This window comes from Oryctolagus cuniculus, chromosome 11, assembly GCF_051225735.1.
Source record: "Oryctolagus cuniculus isolate XC-2025 breed Fujian yellow rabbit chromosome 11, ASM5122573v1, whole genome shotgun sequence".
In the NCBI taxonomy this organism is placed as follows: Eukaryota; Metazoa; Chordata; class Mammalia; order Lagomorpha; family Leporidae; genus Oryctolagus; species Oryctolagus cuniculus.
The window spans coordinates 95,734,131-95,760,299 of NC_142877.1; the positions used below are offsets into that span (position 1 = coordinate 95,734,131).

Here is a 26,169-nt window from a genome sequence, read left to right on the forward strand (position 1 = left end):
AAATCAAACTATTCTTCCTTGCAATGACTCTCTAGTTATGCTAAATTCCAAGTTTTATTTACAAATACTACTATTCGCTCAACACCTCCCAATTGCTGCCCTCTTTAAAGGTAAGTGCTTCTGGGGTCAGCATTGTGGCACAGCAAGTTAAGTTGCTGCCTGTGACACTGGCATTCCTATATTGGAGTGCCAGATGGAGCTCCTGGCTCCTGGTGTCAGCTTGGCCCAGCAGTGGCCATTTAAGGAGTGAAACAGCACATGGAATACCTCTTTCTCTATGTTACTCTTTCAAATATATAAAATAGATCTTTATTTTTTAAAAAGAAGTATGCTCCTTATTCTCGCATCCATGTGCTAAAAAAAAGTGAAAAACTGACAGGAACATTCCTTTTCAATCTCATAATCCATAGGTGTCACCTATTAAAGCTGTGCAAAGAATAGGTAATATATATGAATCATAAATATGAAAAAATTGTTATAACTAATAGTTTAGTTTAAAAAGAAAATGGGTCAAAATAGCTTTTTTTTAACTCACAAAGTTTGATACCATAAAAATGAAGATGCCATAATACTTGGCTATGAGGCTCATAAATTTTGAAAAATTGACCTTCAGATATTAAGGTGTACAACAAAATATGCACTGTGAAAATTATATATTGATTTCTGACTACACATAATACAAATAAAAGGTCAGAAAAATTCACTTACTCTTACTTGTGTTATTAGAAAACTATTCTTTTGTAAAGTAGCATAATAATTTTTATAGAAACACTGATCAACACAAAATGTGTATTTGTAGGCTTTTAAATTCTTTTTACTCTAGTAGTATGACAGCTAACTACGGATAGCTAACATATTTAGTTTGACATATTTAGTTTATTCCCCATACTAGAAATCTCATTTCTCTCTTCTCCACAGAATATGCACATACCAATAGTGAAGAAAAATTTATATTGCTTTTGTTTATACAAAATACTATCCATTTTTACCAACTCTTGGTATGAAGAAGTATTAGAACATTTAGTCAATAAAATAAAAAATGGATACTAAATCATAAATTAGAATAGGTTTGGAAATGGAAATCATTATGATGTAACTTAAAAATACCAAATAGTTATAACTATATGAAGCCTGACACTATTGAATTTTAACACATCCTACTAGGCAATCGTTATTGTTACTTTATTTATGAAGCAGTGAGACAGAGAGACAGAAAAATAGACTGTGAGAGAGTTCTCACGTGCTTGCTTACTCCTTAAAAGCACACAATGGATGGGCCTGGACCAGGGCAAAAGCAGGGAGTTGGGGACACAACTCAGATCTCCTACATGAGTGGTAGGAATCTAATCACTTGAATCATCACCCATCCTTCCCAGAGTCTGCGTTAGAGGGAAGCTGATTCAGTAGCTGGAGGCAGGAATAGAATCAGGACCTGATGTGGGACACAGGTGTTCTAACTAGTAGGATACATGTCCATTCCCTTAATTGTTTGTAGATTTTCAACTTAGAAAAATTTTGAGCACAAAAAAATTTTTCTATGTTACATCTCATCTGTGTTAGTATTTTTATCTTAATTGCCCAGTTTTTCTTTTCATTAAAAGTAAACAAATATCATATTATTACCTTCTGTGAAATAGCAATTTTAATTTCTCCTTGGAGTGCTTCAATTTTCTTCTTCTTCTGTTCAGCTGATTGCTTGAGCTCATTTATGTTCCCCTGAAGTTGTTGTTCTTCTTTTTCTTTTTGTTTTAAAGTATTCTGGGCTTGTAAGACTTGTTCCTGCATTGAGTTCAATTCTAACTTCAACTGATGAGAAGTCTAAATGAAAATAAAGTCTGTTTAGCACTCATTTACTCATCCAAAAGACATTTATTGAATAGCTAGTACATACCAACCACTACTCAAGGTAGAATCTATTGAGCCTATTGGCCACAAGTAATCATAATTAATAGAGAAATATCCCTTTCCTTATGTTGTTTTCCTAACTGACACTAGTCACTATCAGATGATGTGCTGGATTAATCTTCATCACTTGCTTAATTCCACCTACCTTTTATTTTATAATTTATGTTTAGGTAGGCCATATAACTGAACTAAGTCAGTATTTCTTTTTACTGTAGAAAACAGAAATAACATCATTATCAAGATTGCTAAAATGTCTATTGTCTTTCAAGAATATGTTACTGAGCCTATTTGCCATTGCTAGTCAGAAAGAATAAGTACTATGCTTGTATTAACTATGATAAAAACTAAAATCATTTTTAGAAAATATGCTTGGTCTCTGTCTGAGAACACTAAACTATAATGTGCAGTAATTACCACATTTAGCTAACTGGGGAATATTTAGCTACTACTCTATTTTTACAATCCACTAGGCTATATTTCTGTTAAAATAATGCCTCATGTATAAGTCACACTGGCCAAAATAAAGTGCAATAATAACCTCCCATCTCTCTAGCCAAAGTCATGCTTTCATGTCTTATGCATATTTCATTAAGATCTTAGCACTGCATTGCAGTGTTGAACCATATTCAAAGTTATTTTTTGAAAAAGTTCCACTGCTAAATCTATCTTATTGCATAGTGAAATATTTTTACACAAAACAGGAATCAGGTAGTATAGCCATATTAACGATTATAATAACCAATGATAAAATATCAGCAAACCTATGAGCATCTACCTTGTTATATAGTGTTCTGAACACTTTAAATCCTGTTTATTTCTCACCATAACTGTATGACACAGATTATATTATTAGTCCAATTTTACTGCTGAGAAAAACTGGAGCACAGGGATTAGACAATCTGTCTAAAACATGGCAAAATGACACAGTTAATAAGTGGCACAGTTGGGATATAAATTTGGACAATTTTGATTCACAGCTTAGACACTTAGCCATGATACTTTTCTGACTTACATGGCTGACATCTACAGCACACGTGTCTTCTTTCAATCAAAACTAGAATAAAATTGTATCAAACATTTGTCAGGACTATGTTTTGCTGCTTTATCAAATCAGATTTTCTAGGAAGTTTCATGTCTGTACTCCAGCTACTAATATATAAGCCTTCAGAGAATAACAACTATATATTATATATATTTATGTACTCATTTGCTGCTTGTTCTTGCTGTAGAGAAACAAGCGTTAACTATAGAAAAAAATCTCTTAGGTATTACATAATCATTATCAATTATATCATTAATATAAATTCTATGACATAGCCTTTTAAAAAGTCATTTTAAAAAGTATATTATGATTTTTCTATCATAATAATGTTACTTTACCTAGATTACATAATTATAACTCAATAGTTGATTCAACTTTTAACATTTTATATTACATTCTTTTATTTGGGCCTTATATTACAATCTAGCTTAAATCCTAAACCATTACATTACATAGAAATAAACCTTCCTTTGACCTAAGAATCAGCATGAAAACACTTTCAATGTGTAAATGACTTATTAGCCTTTAGATATTTTATATCACAGAAACAAAGAAAATCTTACCTCCTTCTCTTTTTCAAGTGACTTTTTCAGTTCATTCTGTTCCTTATGTGTGCTGGCTGTTTGTATTTGAAGTTGATGCTTTAATTCTTTGCAAGTTTTTTCCTTAAAAAATGAAAAATATATCACACAGAAAATATCTGTAATTAACTGGACTGGTTTATAAGCTAGTAAGATACACATAAAGAAGTAAACTAAAATCATTGATGAGCTAGATTCAAAACAACCATCCATGTCAATGGCAAGAACAGGCAAATATTACATAAGGTGAGGCACAGCAAAATGCCAAGGGTTTCTATCACCAATCAACAGTCATAATAAAATATTGTAGGCAATATTTAAGGAAGTTACATTTTTAAGCCAGAGAATCAATTATAATTAGTTAACTTGTCGAGCTATTTTAAAAGTAAAATAGTGGGCTTCAAGAAAATGAAAACAAGATAATTTCTTAAAATACTAAAACATTTAAAAAATAACTATAAGGCTACTTCAAAAGTTCATGGAAAATGGAATTAAAAGATAAGTTCATTCTGATGCAGAAAATGTAAAATCCATGCATGGCTTTTTCAATAAAACACACTTCTGTGAACTTTTTGAAGATCGGTCATATTTATGGATTTCCAAAAATTTCACACCCAAACAAAAAGTTTTTAATCCCATTTCCATGAACTACCTGAAGTGCCTTCATATAACTCAAGAGAGAAAGGTGTGCAAGAGAAAAATGTTTTCTCCAAACAGAGAAGAAAGGTAAATGTATTATTGTATGTTTTTAACAGTACTATACACTTTCATTGACTTTTCATACTGAGGAGTTTCACTTTTGCTGCTACTTTTTGTTATTCTGAGTTTAAAATATTTCTGTGAATATATCCCTTTTAAAGCACTTCCTAAAACTCTATTTCTGTACAGTTTAAATAAATTTTATTGTATCTCTAAACATGATATTAACTGAGTTTTAAGATATAATGACAAATCAGAAAGTTTATGGCAGCAGATTTAAAAGAATCACTAAAATCTTTATGGGCAACTAGTAGCTGCCTTCTCTGTGGAAATGGCTCTGAGAATGAGCATACTACTGTCTGTCAAATCTAGCAACTTACCAGCAAGAGAAAAATTGTTATATTCAGGTGAAAATATCCTTAGCCTTTAGAATACACTTACACACACACACAAACACACTACACACACACACATCATTATCTTGGGCTTTTTCTCAGAGTTATTACTCCATCCTTCTTCCTCTCTTCAGAACTATTTTAAGTCATCTAAATGAAGGATGAAAAGTCTAGATTAAACACAAAAATCAGTACATTTTTAAATAAAAGAACCACTTCTAAGAAAGTAAATGTAAACAACTAACCAAATCTAAAATAGCAGCTTTTCCTTTCTGATTCTCCTTTTCAAATTCATCTTTGCACTGTTTCAAATAATCAGAAACTTGTGATAATTTCTCTTTTGTTGTAGACAGCTCTGTCACTAGCGTTTCTTTCTCTGCCTTCACTGTTTGTAATTCTGTTACTGCTGTTTGCATTCTGCTGTTCAGTTCCTTGTGTTGCATCTTTGCATCTTGACTTATATTTTCAATTTCTTGTTTCAGGATTATTTTTTCTTCCTCTTGCTTAGCAAGCATTTGCTTAATATTGTCAAGGGCTTCAGATTTTTTCTGTAGATCCAATTTTGTACTGGAGGTTCTAAATATTTAAGAAACAATTTTTAAAATAACACATATTTTATCATCTCTAGTTTACCATTCAAAATTCAGCATAACCAATTATTGACCTTTAAAACTTTCTTGTATAGTTCACAAATAAAAATAAGATTTAATTTCATAAAATCAAATGACTGAAAAATGCTTTAGAACATCTGATCTGCTCACTTAACAGATGTAGATGATTTTCCTCAAATCAAATAAGTTAGTGGTAAAGCCAAATCAACTATCCCTCCTGATTTAATCCAGTCTTGTGCACCACACAGATCCCCAAAGAAAACACTGAGGACCACAGTCGTTCCATGTACTCTCAAGAAGCTATTCATTGTTAGTTTCCAAGGAGCAAGAGAACTTTGCCTCTTAACTTGAAAACCAAAACCCGCTATGTGTTTGACAGAGTGTAAACTTCATAACACTTAAAAGTTAACCCAGAAAAGAAAAATAAGGTAAAAATAGAAGGGCCAGCACTGTGGCACAGTGGGTAAAACTGCCACCTGTAATGCCGGCATATCCTATGGGTGCCAGTTCGTGTCCCAGCTGCTCTACTTCCAATCCAGTTCCCTCCTAATGGCCTGGGAAAAGCAGCATAAGATGGCCCAAGTGTTTGAGCCCCTGCCACCCACATGGGAGACCCAGTTGAAGCTCCTGGATCCTCGCTTTGGCCTGGATCAGTGCTAGCCCTTGTGACACTTGGAGAGTGAACCAGCAGATGGAAGATCTCTCTCTCTTTCTTCTTTCCTTCCCCTCTCTCTCTCTGTAACTTTCAAATAAATACATAAATCCTTTAAAAAATTTAATTTTTTAAAAAAATGAAGACAAACGATTTACATTAATCCTCAATCTTAGCAGACTGTATAAGAGATCAGTTACTGTTTCTCTTTTAACATGGGCTTTTTACACTTGAATGAATGAATTACAAGAATGAGAAAATAAAAACATAGCTCTAGAAAGTTACACTATGGACTTTCATTGTTTTCACAATACACAATAGTGAGCATATTTTAAAGGCAAAACAAAACCAAATATAAAATAATAATACTTTTAGAATGTACACTATTTCCAATGTAATCAGCAGAAATTTACAAACAATATAAATTCAACAATGTTAAAGAAAAGTTACTAAAAGATGTAACGGTCACTTAAAGTTGGATATCAATGAAGTATCAGAATCATTTTTATGCTTTGAAATTCTCCAACTTTTAGTCTCAGAAAATGATTTTACTTTCTAAAAAGTAAGTAGAAAAGACACTAACATATAGTAGGGTCACAGGGTACCTTACTTAACATTCCTCAAAATAATTTAAAAGTCATTATAGATGAATCAAAAAAGAAAAATAAAAAATCATGGATTACATAGTCACTGTAAAACTTTTTTATTAAAATAACTAAAGGATAAAATAAACAAATCCATACTCATAGTCAGAAATGTTAATATCACTTTCTCAACAATGGATAGAACAATCCAAAAGAAAATTGGGAAGCATACAGAAGACAAGGACAACTGATCCTAATTGGTTATCAACCACTGATCCTAACTGTTATTTTTAGAAACTACCCAACAACACAGAGTACACACAGAAAGTTAAGATAAACCATACATTGGTCCTTAAGTAAGACTTAGTTTAAAACGTTTGTGGCATAGTGGGTAAAGCTGCCGCCTGCAGTGCTGGCATCCCATATGGGCGCCGGTTCGAGTCCCGGCTGCTGCACTTCTGATCCAGCTCTCTGCTGAAGCCTGAGAAAGCAGTAGAAGCTGGCCCAAGTCCTTGGGCCCCTGCACCCACATGGGAGACCTGGAAGAGGCTCCTGGCTCCTGGCTTCAGATCGGCACAGCTTCAGCCATTGGGGCCAACTGGCGAGTGAATCAGTGGATGGAAGACACCCCCCACCTCGCCCTGTAACTCTGACTTTCAAATAAATAAATAAATCTTTAAAAAAAAAGTTTGAATTTTATCAAGCATGTTTTCTGACCACAATGGAAGTAAATTAGAAATCAATAATAATAACATATCTAGAAGAATCCCACATATTTAGAGAATGAAACAATATACTTCCAAATAAACTATGAATCAAAGAAAAATTTTAAAGAAAACTAGGAAATACATCAGAGAAAAGATGCTGAAGTAATCAAAATAGGTAGGATAGGCATTAAAGGAAAATCCTGGGTGTATAAATATAGATGGGCCTTAATAAAGGGAAACCCTCTACCCTTTTGGGCTGTGCCTCGGGTTCATGGGAGGGGATAGTCAAGTCTCAGATACGTTTACATGATCTAAACACAGAAGGGACCCAGCCCTCCTTTCCTAAGTACTATTCTACAATTATATGATGATTCCAAAAGAAAAACGTTTGCATGAAGCATATAGGCAAAAGAGATTTAGGCTTCAAGATTTGTCTACTCCAGTATGATATGGGAGACCATCAATTATTTCTAAACAATGAGATTAAAACATAGAATGGAAATGGGCCCATTCCTACTGGATCCATTGTAAATGTAAATATTAATAGCATACATCATGAAATATACATCTATCCCACCATCACCTGGTAATTTCACAAAAATACTTATGTAAGATTTATACCATCTTCAGTCATATAAGTTAAAAACTGGAAACAACTCCAAAACACCAAAACAGGAGACCAAACAAATTGTACTATAGTCTTCAGTGGAAAGACAATAAAAAAAAATTCATTGAACCAGATGGGTACATGGGTGAACTTAAAAATAGTACATTAAGTGAAAAATAGCCAATCGCCAAGAAATGTCACAGTGTATGCCTCCATTTATATGAAATTAAAACACACAAAAGATCTATGTAGATCAAAATCAGAATTGCAGTTGTCTACAGGGCAAGATTAAATTATTGAATAGACAGGGTGCTTAACAAAATTCCAGGAGTGATGAAAATTCCAGTGTTCTGTGGGGCAGTGTGGAACACAATTACACAGACTCAACACTTATTAAAGCCTAAATTGTATACATAAAACCTGTGCACTTATATTTGATCAAGGATCTAAAACTAATTCCTGGAGCAAGGACAGTCTATTCAATAAATGGTGCTGGGAAAATTGGATTTCCACGTGCAGAATCATGAAGCAAGACCCCTACCTTACACCTTACACAAAAATCCACTCAACATGGATTAAAGACCTAAATCTACGACCTGACACCATCAAGTTACTAGAGAACATTGGAGAAACCCTTCAAGATATTGGCACAGGCAAAGAATTTCTGGAAAAGACCCGGGAGGCACAGGCAGTCAAAGCCAAAATCAACTATTGGGATTGCATCAAATTGAGAAGTTTCTGTACTGCAAAAGAAACAGTCAGGAGAGTGAAGAGACAACCGACAGAATGGGAAAAAATATTTGCAAACTATGCAACAGATAAAGGGTTAATAACCAGAATCTACAAAGAGATCAAGAAACTCCACAAAAACAAAACCAACAACCCACTTAAGAGATGGGCCAAGGACCTCAATAGACATTTTTCAAAAGAGGAAATCCAAATGGCCAACAGACACATGAAAAAATGTTCAAGATCACTAGCAATCAGGGAAATGCAAATCACAACCACAATGAGGTTTCACCTCACCCCGGTTAGAATGGCTCACATACAGAAATCTACCAACAACAGATGCTGGCGAGGATGTGGGGAAAAAGGGACACTAACCCACTGTTGGTGGGAATGCAAACTGGTCAAGCCACTATGGAAGTCAGTCTGGAGATTCCTCAGAAACCTGAAGATAACCCTACCATTCGACCCAGCCATCCCACTCCTTGGAATGTACCCAAAGGAATTTAAATTGGCAAACAAAAAAGCGGTCTGCACCCTAATGTTTATTGCAGCTCAATTCACAATAGCTAAGACCTGGAACCAACCTAAATGTCCATCAACAGTAGACTGGATAAAGAAATTATGGGACATGTACTCTTTAGAATACTATACCGCAGTAAGAAACAACGAAATCCAGTCATTTGCAACAAAATGGAGGAATCTGGAACACATCATGCTGAGTGAAATAAGCCAGTCCCAAAGGGACAAATACCATATGTTCTCCCTGATCGGTGACAACTGACTGAACACCAAAAAGGAAACCTCCTGAAGTGAAATGGACACTATGGGAAACGGTGACTTGATCAGCATAGCCCTGACTGTTAATGAACAACTTAATACATTATCCCTCTTAGTAGTTTTTTTGTCTGTTCTACTTAATATGACTGGTTTAATTCTGTAATTAATACACAGTTATTCTTAAGTGTTGAAAATTAACTGAAATGTGACCCCTGTTAAACATAAGAGTGGGAATAAGAGAGGGAAGAGATGTATAATTTGGGACATGCTCAAGCTGACTTGCCCCAAATGGTAGAGTTAGAAACATACCAGGGGACTCCAGTTCAATCCCATCAAGGTGGCATGTACCAATGCCATCTCACTAGTCCAAGTGATCAATTTCAGTTCACAATTGATCATAATGAAAGGACTAAGAGTCAAAGGGAGCACATAAACAAGTCTAGTACCTGCTAACACTAACTGATAGAATAAATAAAGGGGAGAGTGATCCAACATGGGAAGTGAGATACTCAGCAGACTCATAGAATGGCAGATGTCCTAAATAGCACTCTGGCCTCAGAATCAGCCCTAAAGGCATTCGGATCTGGCTGAAAAGCCCATGAGAGTATTTCAGGCATGGAAAGCCAAGACACTCTGGCAAAAGATCTCTGTGAGTGAGATCCCAGTGGAAAGAACAGGTCTTCAAAGAAGGAGGTACCTTTCTCTGAAGGGAGGAGAGAACCTCCACTTTGACTATGACCTTGTCTAAACAAGATAAGAGTCGGAGAACTCAAGGGGCTTCCATAGCCTTGGAAACTCATGACTGGAGCATAGGGAGATTACTGATGCCATAGACAGGAGTGTCAATTGGTAAAGTCAACAACAGGAGTCACTGTGCACTTACTCCTCATGTAGGATCTCTGTCCTTAATGTGCTGTGCATTGAGATTTAATGCTATAACGAGTACTCAAACAATATATTTCACTTTGTGTTTCTATGGGGGTGCAAACTGTTGAAATCTTTACTTAATGCATACTAAACTGATCTTCTGTAAAAAAAAAAAAAAAGAAATTATCAATTCCCAAGTTGACTCTCACTGGGATTAAACATGACAATAGGTCTGATCTGATTTCATCATCATTTAAAAAAAATCATCTATTATTTTTCACTTTATGTTTCTGTGTGGGAGCAAACTGTTGAAATACTTACTTAAGGTATACTAAGCTGATCTTCTGTATATTAAGATAATCGAAAATGAATCTTGATGTGAATGGAAGGGGAGAGGGAGTGGGAAAGGGGAGGGTTGTGGGTGGGAGGGACGGTATGGGGGGGAAGCCATTGTAATCCATAAGTCATACTTTGGAAATTTATATTCATTAAATAAAAGTTAAAAAAAAACAACTGTGCATTCAACTGTATGTAAATTTTACCATAATAATAAAAAAACTGAAACACTGATTCTAGTATTTCCCTTATGCTCATAAACACAATCTGCAAAATGCAGCACAATGATGAAAAGAATCATCTCTCATGAGAAAGAATCCATTTCCTATTTGGTACTGTAACTCAAAGCAGAAGTCTGACTGCTCCTGGATGATATGTGTAACATCTTTATTATTTTTAAATTGCATTAATTTATTCAAAATGGTGAACAACTCAAAACAATTGCTTTACCCCAGAGAACTGGCACCATATTATTGCTGAAAGAGATTAGAGGGCTCAAATTTTGTAAAATAAAGTCTTAGGCCTTTCTAATGAAGTTAACTTTAATCATATTATGGTAGCTTTATTTTTCATTTACCTTATATCAGTTGTTTATAAAATCAACACAATTAACAAATATTTCAGCTCTGAAATAGCAAACCTGAAATTTCATTACCAGTTTATAATCTTCTCCCCTAATTTACAAGTGAAGCAGTTTGGCTTACATTTCTTTCTCCATTTCAAGTTGTTTACTTAATTCTGTTGCTCTAAGCTCTAAATCTGTGTTCAGTTGCCTCTGTTGTTGTAGATCCTGAAAAGTTTGTTCCTTGCTTGCTTTAACTTCAAGAGTATCAGCTTCTAGTTTCTAGAAAAAAGACAGTAGAGGAACCATTTGAATAACTACCGATATATTAATAAAGAAAATGTTTTTATTTATATTCAAATTGATGTTGACATATACAAAAATAATTAAAATATATTGTAATTTTAAAAAACACATTCTGAAACCATTACTGAATTCTTTATCTTACTATCTTCTAGAGGCTTTATACATTATAGGCAGTTACTAATTTTGAATAAGGAATAAACCTAGAGAAAAATATTACTACAGTATTAGTTATTAGCTCAACTACAAAAAAAAAAAAACAGGTTCACTCATGTACCATCAAAAATAATTATCCTTTATAGTCACAGTAAGCACTGACACAACTATAAGATGTTTAAAAAGAAAAAAGGAGAGGGAAAAGCATGTCGGGTAGAAATTAAGTCTCTGCTTGAGATGCCCACATTCTTTTTTTTTTTTTTGGACAGGCAGAGTTAGTGAGAGAGAGAGACAGAAAGGTCTTCCTTCCATTGGTTCACCCCCAAATGGCCGCTACAGCCGGCACGCTGCGCCCATCTGAAGCTAGGAACCAGGTGCTTCCTCCTGGTCTCCCACGTGGGTGCAGGGGCCCAAGCACTTGGGCCATCCTCCACTGCCTTCCTGAGCCACAGCAGAGAGCTGGAATGGAAGAGGAGCAACCGGGACAGAAAACAGTGCCTCAACCGGGACTAGAACCCTGGGTGCAGGCACCGCAGGTGGAGGATTAGCCTAGTGAGCTGTGGCGCTGCCCAAGATGCCCACATTCTATATAAGAGTTCCTGGTTCAAGTTCTGCTACTCTCCCATCTACAGTTCCTTATAATGTACTCCCTGAAAGGCAAGACAATGTCTCAATACTTAGGTCTAGGCCACCCAGGTAGGAGACCCAGATGAAGTTCCAGTGGCCTGGCCCAGCCCTGGTTGTTTTAAGCTTCTGGGGGAGTGAACCAACAAATGGAAAACGTCTGCCCATCAGTCAGTTCCTGTCTCTCTGCCTTTAAAAAAAAAAAGAAGAATTAATGAATTGTCACACAGACCTCATCAATGCCTATTGACCCTGAATAGAAAGATAATGAAATTCCTGATTTGCTTCCATAATTCCCCCCCCCCAATAATTTCTTAGTCTAGGTAACACTGCTGTTCTTCACAGGTTCATATGCATCTCATATACACACATGTAATATGTAATTTTAAGAATTTACAAAATCAGGGAAAAAATATTTGCAAACTATGCAACAGATAAAGGGTTGATAACCAGAATCTACAAAGAAATCAAGAAACTCCACAACATTAAAACAAAAAACCCACTTAAGAGATGGGCCAACACAATTGATCATATTGATAGGATTAAGAGTCAAAGGGATCACATAAACAAGACTAGTGTCTGCAAATACTAGCTGATAGAATAAAAAAGGGAGAGAACGATCCAACATGGGAAGCTAGATACACAGCAGACTCATAGAATGGCGGATGTCCTAAATAGCACTCTGGCCTCAGAATCAGCCCTTAAGGCACGCAGATCTGGCTGAAAAGCCCATGAGAGTATTTCAGGCATGGAAAGCCAAAACACTCTGGCAAAAAAAAAAAAAGAAAAGAAAACAAACAAACAAACAAACAAACAAAAAAACCTAAATGAAAGATCTCCACCAGTGAGATCCCAGTGGAAAGAACAGGTCATCAAAGAAGGAGGTACCTTTCTCTGAAGGGAAGAGAGAACTTCCACTTTGACTACAACCTTGTCTAAACATGATCAGAGTCAGTGAACTCAGGGGGCTTCCATAGCCTTGGCAGCTCATGACTAGAGCCTAGGGTGATTACTGATACCATAAACAAGAGTGTCAATTTGTTAAGTCAACAACAGGAGTCACTGTGCACTTACTCCTCATGTAGGATCTTTGTCCTTAGTGTGCTGTACATTGTGATTTAATGCTATAACTAGTACTCAAACAGTATTTTTCACTTTGTGTTTCTATGTGGGTGCAACTGTTGAAATCTTTACTTAATATATGCTAAACTGATCTTCTGTATATAAAGAGAATTGAAAATGAATCTTGATGTGAATGGAAGGGGGGAGGGAGCGGGAAAGGGGAGGGTGGCGGGTGGGAGGGAAGTTATGGGAGGGGGAAGCCATTGTAATCCATAAGCTGTACTTTGGAAATTTATATTCATTAAATAAAAGTTAAAAAAATTTTAAAAAATCATGATTATAATACCATAAAAAAAAAAAAAGATGGGCCATGGACCTCAATAGACATTTTTCAAAAGAGGAAATCCACATGGCCAACAGACACATGGAAAAATGTTCAAGATCACTAGCAATCAGGGAAATGCAAATCACAACCACAATGAGGTTTCACCTCACCCCTGCTAGAATGGCTCACATTCAGAAATCTACCAACAATAGATGCTGGAGAGGATGTGGGGAAAAAGGGACACTAACACACTGTTGGTAGGAATGCAAACCGGTTAAGCTACTATGGAAGTCAGTCTGGAGATTCCTCAGAAACCTGAAGGAACCCAGCCATCCCACTACTTGGAATTGATCCAAAGGAAATTAAATTGGCAAACAAACAAGCTGTCTGCACATTAATGTTTATTGCAGCTCAATTCACAATAGCTAAGACCTGGAACCAACCCAAATGCCCATCAACAGTAGACTGGATAAAGAAATTATGGGACATGTACTCTATAGAATACTATACAGCAGTCAAAAACAATGAAATCTGGTCATTTGCAACAAGATGGAGGAATCTGGAAAACATTATGCTGAGTGAATTAAGCCAGTCCCAAAGGGACAAATATCATATGTTCTCCCTGATCGGCAACAACTAAACGAGCACCAAAGGGGAAACCTGTTGAAGTGAAATGGACACTATGAGAAACAGTGACTTGATCAGCCCTTGTTCTGACTGTTGATGTACAATGTAATACGTTATCCCTTTTAGTATTTTTTTGGTTCTAGGACCATTGGTTGAACTCTGTAATTAACGCACAATTATTCTTAGGTGTGGGGAGCAACTCGGACTAGACTAAGTTACTGGAATTAAGACTTATTCTATGCATCTGCTCTCCCACAATATGGCGCTGGGAGAGGAGTAAACAGCTTCTATGCAGCTGCCTCCAGTTCGACCAATAAACTACAGGAGCTGCTCCTGATTGGAGGAGAGCAGCATATTGGCATGTGGGTAGCAGAGTTGGGATTGGTGGAAGAGGACTATAAAGGAGGAGAGAGACAACATGCACCAGGAACATCTAAGGGGAACATCCGGATAACATCTGAGCAGCCCCCGAGAGAGCCGGCCAGCGGTGTGCCACTCCCCCGCGGAAGTGGGGAAAGTGGCAGGGGGGCACGCCCCTCCACGGAGGTGGAGGGACGGCAGCCAACCCGGGAAGAACCAGCAGCAAACCCGGGAAGGGCCGAGCAGACAAAAGAACAGCGCAGGGTCCTGTGTTGTTCCTCCGCGAAGAGGGGGAGCGACACTTAGGTGTTAAATTTTAACTGAAAAGTGATCCCTGTTAGGAATCTGGAAAACATTATGCTGAGTGAAATAAGCCAGTCTCAAAGGGACAAATATCATATGTTCTCCCTGATTGGTGACAACTAACCGAGCACCAAAAAGGAAACCTGCTAAAGTGAAATGAACACTATGAGAAACGGTGACTTGATCAGCCCTTGCCCTGACTGTTGACGAACAACTTACAATGTCATCCCTTTTAGCATTTTTCTGTTTGTTCTACTTAATAGTTGAATTCTGTAATCAATACACAGTTATTCTTAAGTGTTGAAAATTAACTGAAATGTGACTCCTGTTAAACATAAGAGTGGGAATAAGAGAGGGAAGAGATGTATAATTTGGGACATGCTCAAGCTGACTTGCCCCAAACGGTAGAGTTAGAAACATACCAGGGGATTCCAATTCAATCCCATCAAGGTGGCATGTACCAATACCATCTCACTAGTCAAAGTGATCAATTTCTGTTCATAATTGATCATAATGATAGGATTAAGAGTCAAAGGGATCACATAAACAAGACTAGTGTCTGCAAATACTAACCGATAGAATAAAAAAGGGAGAGAACGACCCAACATGGGAAGCTAGATACACAGCAGACTCATAGAATGGCGGATGTCCTAAATAGCACTCTGGCTTCAGAATCAGCCCTTAAGGCATGCAGATCTGGCTGAAAAGCCCATGAGAGTATTTCAGGCATGGAAAGCCAAAACACTCTGGCAAAACAAAACAAAACAAAACAAAAATGACCTAAATGAAGGATCTCTGCGAGTGAGATCCCAGTGGAAAGAACAGGTCATCAAAGAAGGAGGTACCTTTCTCTGAAGGGAAGAGAGAACTTCCACTTTGACTACAACCTTGTCTAAACATGATCAGAGTCGGTGAACTCAAAAGGCTTCCATAGCCTTGGCAACTCATGACAAGAGCCTAGGGTGATTACTGATACCATAAACAAGAGTGTCAGTTTGTTAAGTCAACAACAGGAGTCACTGTGCACTTACTCCTCATGTAGGATCTTTGTCCTTAATGTGCTGTACATTGTGATTTAATGCTATAACTAGTACTCAAACAGTATTTTTCACTTTGTGTTTCTATGTGGGTGCAACTGTTGAATTCTTTACTTAATATATGCTAAACTGATCTTCTGTATATAAAGAGAATTGAAAATGAATCTTGATGTGAATGGAAGGGGAGAGGGAGCGGGAAAGGGGAGGGTGGCGGGTGGGAGGGAAGTTATGGGAGGGGGAAGCCATTGTAATCCATAAGCTGTACTTTGGAAATTTATATTCATTAAATAAAAGTTAAAAAAAAAAGAATTTACAAAATCAAACTGTTAAATGTAAGTTTGAATATCTATAAACAATGCATCTTCTTATATAGTTGTAATGATTTTGCATACTAAATATTTTATAAGCAGATTGATTCCTATGGGTCTGGTCCAACACCTATTTTGAAAAAATTCATGAAAGGAAAGATATTTGATATAATCAAATAAATTCTATAATAATATCTATATGAAACATATGGAATACATCCTAAAAGATAAAGAAATAAAAATAAACATGGAATTAAAACTTAAGACAGAAAAACTTCAAGTAACATTTTAAAATTGTATATCAGAGCTACACCTTTTTTTTTTAATTAAAAGTCCTTGATTTCACATAGGTCATCAGATTCCATTGTTTCTCCAGCAGAAAATATGGCTAAATTCAACTTCTGTTACACAAACCTTAATTTGACCTTCTAGTTCTTCAGTTTTCTGCTCTAAAGAGAGGTGTTTCTCTTTATATTCTTTCAGATGACTTTCCAGCTGACTGCAATGTTCCTGTTTGTCTTGTAACTTTGCAGTGACCTGATCCAACTGAGTGGTGATCTTATTTAACTCCTATAGGAAAGTACAATTGAAGACAACTTTGGTAAGGTTTACCATATTTTCTTGCCTGAAGTTTAGTCAAAATAAAATTTAAAACATCAATTTTACTTAAGAAAGTATCTGGAGTAAGGTGTTGACAAATATAATGATGTAGCAGAGGCTATATTCACTCACCAATATATACCAAGACTTGTATAGTCCAAGACACTATGTTTACTAGTATATGCATTAACAATTTAACAATTTGTAATATTTATCTAGAAAAAGTTATTTTAGGAGTCAAAATAAACAACAGAACATTAAGTAGGCTAATAATCCAATAACACTTTTATCATAATTAAATGTTTCAATGCTCAAAACATCATTTTAAAAAATAACATTCTGAAATATTATGGTGATTACATTTGTGATATTTGTTCCATTGATTTGGAATACTATTTGCACAGAAATAAAAACAAATAAAAATACTAATAAATACACCAGCTACTATAATTCTCAATGTTTTCCTAATTTTCTTCCAGTCTTCTCTGTATGTTTTCTTTGTACTTTTAAAATAAAAACAGGATTTTACTTTATATATTATCTTATTTTAGTGCCTTTTTTTAGACAATGCCTATGAAACTTTCTACTATTTTTAAAGTGTCATTATATTCAATTGTATAAATTTCCATTTTATTGATGTATTCCATTTTTTAGTCAAATGCCCTGCTTTAGATTCTTAGATTGCTACTAATTTTTTTCCATTTATTAATGAAGATACAAATAGAACATTTAAAGCTACAGTTATTTCTTCAGGATTATATATATCAGTGGGCTAAAGAATATGAAAAAATTTGAAGTTCTTGAAATATACTGCCAAGTTGTTCCCTCTGTCCCTCCAGCCCAAAGGTTCAACTGATGTTTCCTATCTCCAGCAGTGCATTAAAGTGACTTTTTCTTCCTCACTCTCTCTAATCCTTCCACTGGTAATTTCACACACACACACACACACACACACACACACACTTTTCTGCTACTAAGGCAAATGGGTCAAGTGTATCCCATTATTGTCTTATTTGAAATGGATTCCCAATGAGCTTGGACATTTCCTAATATAGTTTCAATTATTCATATTTTCATGTAGGTTTACTTATTTCCTATATAAAAGTTATAAATATCAGGAATATTATCTCTTCATCAGATACATTTCAGAAGATGTTCTATCCTTTTGCTATTAGTTTTATGTTAATTTTTTGACACATAAATTTTAAATTTTATGTATTTTTATAAATATATTTCCATTATAGTTTATGACTGATAGAATGCTCAGGAAATATTTTCCAAGGTGGTAGGTATTTGGTAGCAGTTAAACTGCCACTTGGAAGCCCACATCCCATTCTGGAGCACCTGTGCAAGTCCCACTACTCTATTCCTGACCCAGTATGCTGCCAATGTACACCTTGGGAAGCAGCAGTGATGGCTCAAGTACTTGCGTTCCTGCTACCCATGAGAGAGATCCCCATGGAGTTTCTAAATTCTGGCTCTGTTCTAGCTCAGTATACATTTGGGCAGTGAACCAGCAGAAGGAAGGATGATCTCTGTCTCTCTGCCTTTCAAATAAAATAAAAATAAATAAAATAAAATACTTTCCAGATGCATTTAGTAATACTCTGAGTAAAAAGCAAGTTGCAGAATCATATACATATTGTGGGAGTACACAAGCAAAAATACATCAGTGTGTGTGTGTGTGTGTTTGTGTGTGTACATACACACATAAACACATACTTGGTTCTCTGTATCTGTAGGTTCCACATGCACTGACTGAACCAGATACCATAACTATTTGAAAAAAAATTTTACTTTATTGAACACATGCATTCTTTCTTTTTTCATATCATTAAAACGTAACAATGTGGTATAACAACTATTTATATATAATTTACATTGTAAATGGGAAGATTTGTATGGATTACAAGCAAACACCATGACATTTTCTTTCTTTTTAAAGATTTTCTATTTATTTGACAGGTAGAGTTACAGACAGTGAGAGAAACAGAAAGAAAGGTCTTCCTTCCATTGGTTCACTCCCCAAATGGCCGCTACAGCCGGTGCACTGCGCTGATTCGAAGCCAGGAGCCAGGTGCCAGTTGCCTCCTCCTGGTCTTCCAAGCGGGTGCAGGGGCCCAAGCACCTGGGCCATCCTCCACTGCCCTCCCAGGCCACAGCAGAGAGCTAGACAGGAAGAGGAGGAACCGGGACTAGAACCCAGCGCCCACATGGGATGCTGGCGACACAGGCGGAGGTCTAACCGAGTGCGCCATGGCGCTGGCCCCAACCACAGTTGCCGATCAATTAAGCTTTCATCAAACACAAAGCTGATACTTTTATTTCCATCTGTCCAACTTGCTTCTAGTACTCACTCAATTGCTCTGAACTCAGTGAGGAATTAAAGGGAATAAGCAAGTTTTTCCCAAGATAAGCAATAAGCAAGTCTATCGCAAGATTATGTAAAACTAGATATCATTTTTACATGTAAGCACCAGGTTATGATATAAAACTGCATCAGGTTGCCTACCTGCTGTTTATCTTGTAAGGCATTTTGTGCTGTGTCCAAATGATTCTGAAGATCAGCTCTCTGAGCAGTTTTTGCCGCTTCTGCTGATAGCAATAATTCAGTTTTGGCTTTAATCTGTAACAAAATTCAGAAGTTATTTAATTCACATGTAGTTCTTGATTTCCCCTTGCTTGAATGCACATTGCTTTAGTCATTAAAAAACTTAAAACCTAAAATGTTTGGAAAAAAACTTAAGGATTTAGACCTTGAGAAATACATTTTTGAAAATCCCCCAAAGTAAGAACAGGTAGGGGGCGGGGAGAAGATTCCTAATAATGTTTGAATAAACAATGAAAAGGTGCATCTATATGACACCAATACATTATAGTGTCCCTATTCTAAAAAGAAAAATGCATACATTTTTAACTGAGAAGGGTCACTGCATTTTTCAGAAGTCAATGTCTGAAGTCCATCCTGTTGTGATAAACTAACTATGCCAAAGAAAATTATTACTCCAAGGAGAATCAAGAATCCCAGAACTGAAGGACTCAAAACAACCAGAAAAACTGGAACTACTTCGTAAAAATCAGTTTCCCCTGATATCTTCTCACTTAAAAGGGCTCCCTTTTGATGCACACAAAAAGTCAATAAATTTCACACTAAAACTTCAAAGAGTTTTATAACAGGCCTTAAAGAAAATCAAACAATACAAAAGATTATGTCTTATTATCAAAAGTAACATTTTTAAGTGTTTGAATAACTTTTGTATAACGTAACTCTAATAGGAAAATAAGAAAGTAGGAAAAATATAAAAACATATTTGAACTTAAAGTATAATGAGAAAACAGTAAAAACTGGAGGGTATATTCTTTTAATTGGTTGAAGAGAAGATCAATGGACATAAGAAATATAAGATTTACACTGTAGGGTTATTTTAAATAGAAAGGAAAAATATAAACAGTTCTTTCTCAATAACTAAATATTTGAATTTTCACAAATAATGGTTGCATCGATGTATATGACAATGCAATAATTATTGAAACTCTAAAGCCTTTAGAACAATGGGGCAGTGAACAGCCTTTTCATGATATGCTGCCACACATGTACATAATAACTTACTTTGATCATGCACACTAGAGGAAGTGGAGATAAAATGCTATGTTACGGAACTCAAAACCAGGAAACAGCTAAAAATCACATTTTTATAGCTAAAGGGACACTCTAGGGGAAAAAAATTACCTTAATTGCCTTTGCTTGGTATATTTAAAGAAAGCCATAGTCACTACCTTTTGGCTAAGCAATTCAGGTTGCCATTCTTTTGTTAACAACATTATTTAAAGCCCTGGGTTTTCATCAGAGTCCTAATTCTAGTAAAACCATGCCATCACACTCTACTTCATGAAGAAGTTAAAGCGACTGAACAAAAACTTCAAAAACTGGAAAGTATCTAAAGGTAACACTTTTCAAAGAACAATGGCAAGAATGAAGTTATTTTAAAGGTAAAAAAGTGAACAATAATAATATGAAAAATTGGTTAATCTCATTATAAAAATTGGTTCTCAAATGAGTAGTAGTGGAAGGGTGATCTTTTCTAAAAGGAAGAATCCTGTAATAAAAAAAAAGCATCAAAGACTATGCTATCTATTTATTCATTCAAATTTCCTCTCATTTCTTCCTTCTTCTGTTAAACTGGACTTTCATATATCAGATAATCATATAACTCATCAAACCAATAATTAAAAAGAAATGTGTACTCCAAGTTCTAATAAGTATACGAGTTATATTATTTTACTATATATCTATTTCCAATGGAAACTTTCTTCTAAAATAAAAACCAAGGCTTAGATGTGTTTTTACAAATTTCTCTTCCATAGTACAGAATAAAAAAAATGGTAAGTAGCATGAAAAACAAAATGTGTCTTATTTCTTACCACATGACTAATTCACTGAGCATGACTGCTATATAGATTTTTGAAAGTATATTTGTTGAAATATATAAGGGTACAATATAACAAAATTTTTAATAAATCAAACCTTTAAGGAAAGATTTTAAAAATTCATGCATCTACAGGCAACTTCTATAACAAAGGACCAAAAATATATACAGGGAATGGATAGTCTCTTCAAGTGGATATCCATGTAAGACTGAATCATAACCTTCTCCCAACCTTTCATCCTACACAAAAGTCATTTCAAAATGGATCAAAGTTTTAAACGTAAGATCTGAAACTAGGAAATTACTAGAAAATGACACAGGAAAAATAACTTCGAGACATTAGCAGAAGCAATGATTTTTGTTTTTTATGTAAGACCTCAAAAGTATAGGCAACAAAAGCAAAACAGACCAATGGGATTATATCAAACTAAGAAGGTTCGGTACAGTAGAAAAAAAGAATCAACCAAATCAAGATACAACCAACAAAAATGGGAGAAATTAAATGTAAACCATTCATCTGACAAACACTGATACACCAGAATATATTAGGATCTAAAAACACAATAACAGAAAAGCAAATAATCTAGTTAAGAAATGGACAATGTATCTGAATAAACATTTCTCAGAATAAAAAATGAAATGGCAAACAAATGTATAAAAAAATTCTCAACATCACTAGTCATTAGGTAAATGCAAATCAAAACCACAATGAGGTATCATCCCATTCCAGTTACAAGGGTTATTATTAAAAGGAGAAAAAATAACAAATGCTGGCTAGGATGTAGAGAAAAGAGAACCCTTATACTCTGTTGATGAGAATTAAAATTACTGTACAAACATTATGGAGCACAGTACAGAAGTTTCAAAAAACTGAAAATATATCTACAATATGACCCAGCTATCCCACTTCTAGGTATAGATCCAGAAAAGCAATGAAATCAATGAAATCAGCATTTGAAAGAGAAACCTGCACTCCTACATTCATTGCAACACTATTCATAACAGTCAAGATATGGAATCATCCTAGATCTCCTCCAATATATGAACACATAATGGAATATTAGTCAGCCATGAAAATAACAAAAGCCTGAAATTTGCATTACAATGGATGGAACTAGAGATCATTACGTTAAGTGAGATAAGCCAGACACAGAAAGACTAAGAACCGCTATATTCTAAAAGCTGTACCTATGAAATTTATATTTATTAAATAAAAGCTTCGTTTAAGAAAAGACAAATATTAGATATTCTCTCTCATAGGTGGAAGTTAAAAAAATTGTCAATCCAAACTTAGACTTAGTGATTACTAAAGGCTGGGAAGGTCTGGTGGAGGGAAGACAGAGGAATGTTAGATAACACAGTCTGAGTCTGATAGAATTAACAAATTCTAATGTTTATATTACAGTGGGATAACTATAGTTCATAGAAAACTATCATATTCTGTATAAAGAAATGGAAAGGAGCAGCTGACAGGCTCCAAACACAAAGAAAAGATAAGGAAATAGAAAGGCTAGTTGACTAGTTTAAGGGGTTTACATTGTGTGTTTGTGTAGAAATACTGCACTGTACCTCATAAAAATTTACTAGTACTACATGTGAAGTCAAAATAAATTTTTTAATAATTTTTAAAAGATTTATATTCTCAAATTCCCATGGACAAAGTGGCACAGTTAAAAGAGCCTAACATCAAAATTTGTGTGATGATGTACATACACACATGTATACACACATTTAGATAGATTTTTAACATATACATATATATTTTTAACAAATACATTTAATTGTATAATATCAAATTAATTTGAGCTTCAAAACAACAATAAGAACTTGATTCCAGAACGTGTAGTTTGCTGAGGAGGCATGGGAATGAGAATAAACATGAAAGGTAAACAAATTATTTAGAAACAACTTTTTCTAATTACTATTCCTAATTTTTTCCATTAATATGTAAGGCAAAAAAGAGAGAAATATATAATTTAAAATATCTGATAGCCTAAGATCACTGGTTAATTCATACAAACTCATTAAATAGCATAACTCAAATTACCTGTATGTCAAGTTGGGAGACCTTCTCTTTGCTTTCATTTAATTGACTATTTAATTCATTGACACTGGTTTCCAAGGAAAGGACACGGTCTTGTGCAGCTCTAAGATGTGCCTTTTGCTCTTGTACCTGGTCATGCAAATTTTCCTGGGCTTGTTTGTGACTTTCTGACTGATTCTTCAGCTTCTCTGTTAATTGAGTGACCTGTTGTACAAGGAAGACTTTATGAAGTTCACAAATGAAATGAAAATTAAGAAACCCAAATTTAAGTACCACAAGAATATTACATTGCTCTATAATAGGTTATCTTAAAATTTTTCAAGTAAAATTGCAGCCACAATCTACATAATAGTGATTTGATTAATGATGACCATATATATAATGGCGGTCCCATAAGACTATATTGCCTAGATTATGTAAGTATACTCTAGGATATTTGCACAACAATCAAATCCCCAATCATGTATTTCTCAGAATATACCCCCACTGTTAAGTGATGCATGACTGTAATCTTTCCATTAATAAGTAAACATAATATCTCAAATCATAAGAAATAACATCAAACCCAGAGATATTATTTAAAAAATTTTTAAAATAATCTCTACTGAGCTATAATTTGTGACATACAATTCATCCAAATTAAGCGTACAATTGACAAATGTATATATTCATTCAACCAGCACTACAATCAAGGTAGAGAATATTTCCCAAATGTGTCCTCATGCCTCTCTACAGACATTTCTCCACTCCCATCTTCTAGTCCTGGACAATCGGCAATCTGACTGAGTGACACACGTTTCTTATATGTTATGGACATTTCTGAATTGTCAGATACATGTATCTGTGTTTTGGTTTTTGTATTCTTAATACTACCTTTTAAATAGCACACTTTTTAAAATTAGATGAAATCCCATTCAGCTGATATTTCTTTGATATATTCTGAGTTAATCAAGCTTTTTGAATCTATGGATTTAATTTTTAATCAAATTTAAACCTGCCTCAGCCATTACTTCTATAAGTATTTTCCTCCTCTCTATCCCTCTGTGACAATAATTATATATCTATGCTAGACTTCATGATCCTGTCCCTCAGGTCACGAAAGCATTGCTCTTTTGTCACCTGGTGTTTTTCTATGTTTTTCATTTTGAGCAGTTTTTTGATTGCCTTGTCTTCATGTTCATTGATATTGTTTTCTACTTGCTTCATCTACTAAGTTCATCCAACAAAATTTTCATTTCATTTTCATCTCTCTAGAAGTCCTACTTAGGTCTTTTAATAGTTTCCACTTTTATGTCTATTATTACAGTTTTTCTCCCGGCTGTGGATGAGCTTTGGTTACTTTGCAACCTGCAGTTGCCTGATATTGCTCATTGCCTGGTCTTGTGAAATCCTACTTTATGAGTGTAAAGCTTATTAGCATTCAACCAAAGACTCAGATGAATTCCTGGGCATATTTCTCAAGCTTTTTCTCTCCTTTCGTCCTTCCCTTGGTGTTCTGCCCTGCAGCCTTCACCTCCCTGAACTTGAGTCTCTTGATCTCATTTAATTTCATTCCGTCTGTCACTCTTCAGTTCAGAGACCCCTGTGCTTTTCTTGCGTTTCCCTGAACCTGCAACAGTCTGGAAAATAGCTCAGGGTTGAAGGTTAGAGGGATTCAAAGTTTCACTCCACTGTTTCTCTTTTCACAGGGGTTTCAATCCTCTACTACATATTGCCTAATGTATGCATTCTTACCATCTTTCTATATTTATGGTAGGATAAGTAAACAGGTATCAGTTACTCCAATATGGCCAGACACAGAAGTATACAGATTAATTTAAATTTACTCTTTAAAAGAATGCATGGGGAGCAGGTGTTCAGCCTGGTGATCAAGATTTTCATGTTAGGCACCACACATTGGAGTGTCTGGGTTTCATTCCTGGCTCTGGTTACTGAATCATGCTTCCTGTCAGTGTAGATTCTGGAAGGCAGCAGTGAGTGGCTCAAGTAATTGGGATCTTGCAACTAAAGTGGAAGATCTGAATTGCATCTGGATTACATTCCCAGCTCCAGTGTTTAGGCCCTGTCCCAGCCCGGGCACTGTGGGCATGTGCACTGTGAACCAGCAGATGGAAGCATTCTCTATCCTTTCTCTCTCTCCTTATCTCTGCCTCTTAAATAAACAACAGCAACAACAAAATCCATGGCTTTCCCAATTAGATCTGCATGATAAACAATGTCAAGTTGTATATAATTAAAAACTATTGTAAGATAATTCTCATAACAATTCTTCAAATTAACTTTGAAATTTGGGGGGGAAATCTATGTTATAATATCATACTCAAATTAGCCAGCGCCATAGCTCAATAGGCTAATCCTCCACCTTGTGGTGCCGGCACACCGGGTTCTAGTCCCGGTCGCGGCGCCAGATTCTGTCCCAGTTGCCCCTCTTCCAGGCCAGCTCTCTGCTGTGGCCAGGGAGTGCAGTGGAGGATGACCCAAGTGCTTGGGCCTTGCACCCCATGGGAGACCAGGAGAAGCACCTGGCTCCTGCCTTCGGATCAGCGCGTTGCGCCGGCCGCAGCGTGCTGGCCGCGGCAGCCATTGGAGGGTGAACCAACGGCAAAGGAAGACCTTTCTCTCTGTCTCTCTCTCTCTCTCACTGTTCACTCTGCCTGTCAAAAAAAAAATTATACTCAAATTAATAAAGTGATATGACCTACTGAAACTTCACTTTAAATGTTTTCTCATTTAGATAACAATATTCTTCTATTAGACAATTCTTCAAAAAGCAACTGTAAATTCTTTTCCATTAGAAAACATACTGATCTAAATTGTATAACTATATATTACTATTGGAACAAGGTAATTTATCAAAGTTATTAGCCATTTATTGTTCAAAGATACAAACATTATCAAAATATAAGTAACCAATTCAGAGCATTAATACTTTGTTATAT

At 35.4% G+C, this 26,169-nt stretch overlaps 1 protein-coding gene across 4 annotated transcripts in view; it reads right to left on the reverse strand.

Moving 5' to 3' along the window:
* The window catches only part of EEA1 (early endosome antigen 1), a 177,745-nt gene that overhangs the window by 24,200 nt on the left and 127,376 nt on the right, over positions 1-26,169 (reverse strand). For all 4 annotated transcript variants that reach the window (XM_051846531.3, XM_051846532.3, XM_051846534.3 and 1 more), the window contains 7 exons: positions 23,234-23,434; positions 19,272-19,385; positions 16,574-16,729; positions 11,197-11,336; positions 4,868-5,198; positions 3,511-3,612; positions 1,624-1,818 (listed from right to left, as the gene is read on the reverse strand). In XM_051846531.3, the coding sequence (XP_051702491.2) occupies positions 1,624-1,818; positions 3,511-3,612; positions 4,868-5,198; positions 11,197-11,336; positions 16,574-16,729; positions 19,272-19,385; positions 23,234-23,434 (1,239 nt within the window). The remainder of the gene's footprint in view (positions 1-1,623; positions 1,819-3,510; positions 3,613-4,867; positions 5,199-11,196; positions 11,337-16,573; positions 16,730-19,271; positions 19,386-23,233; positions 23,435-26,169) is intronic.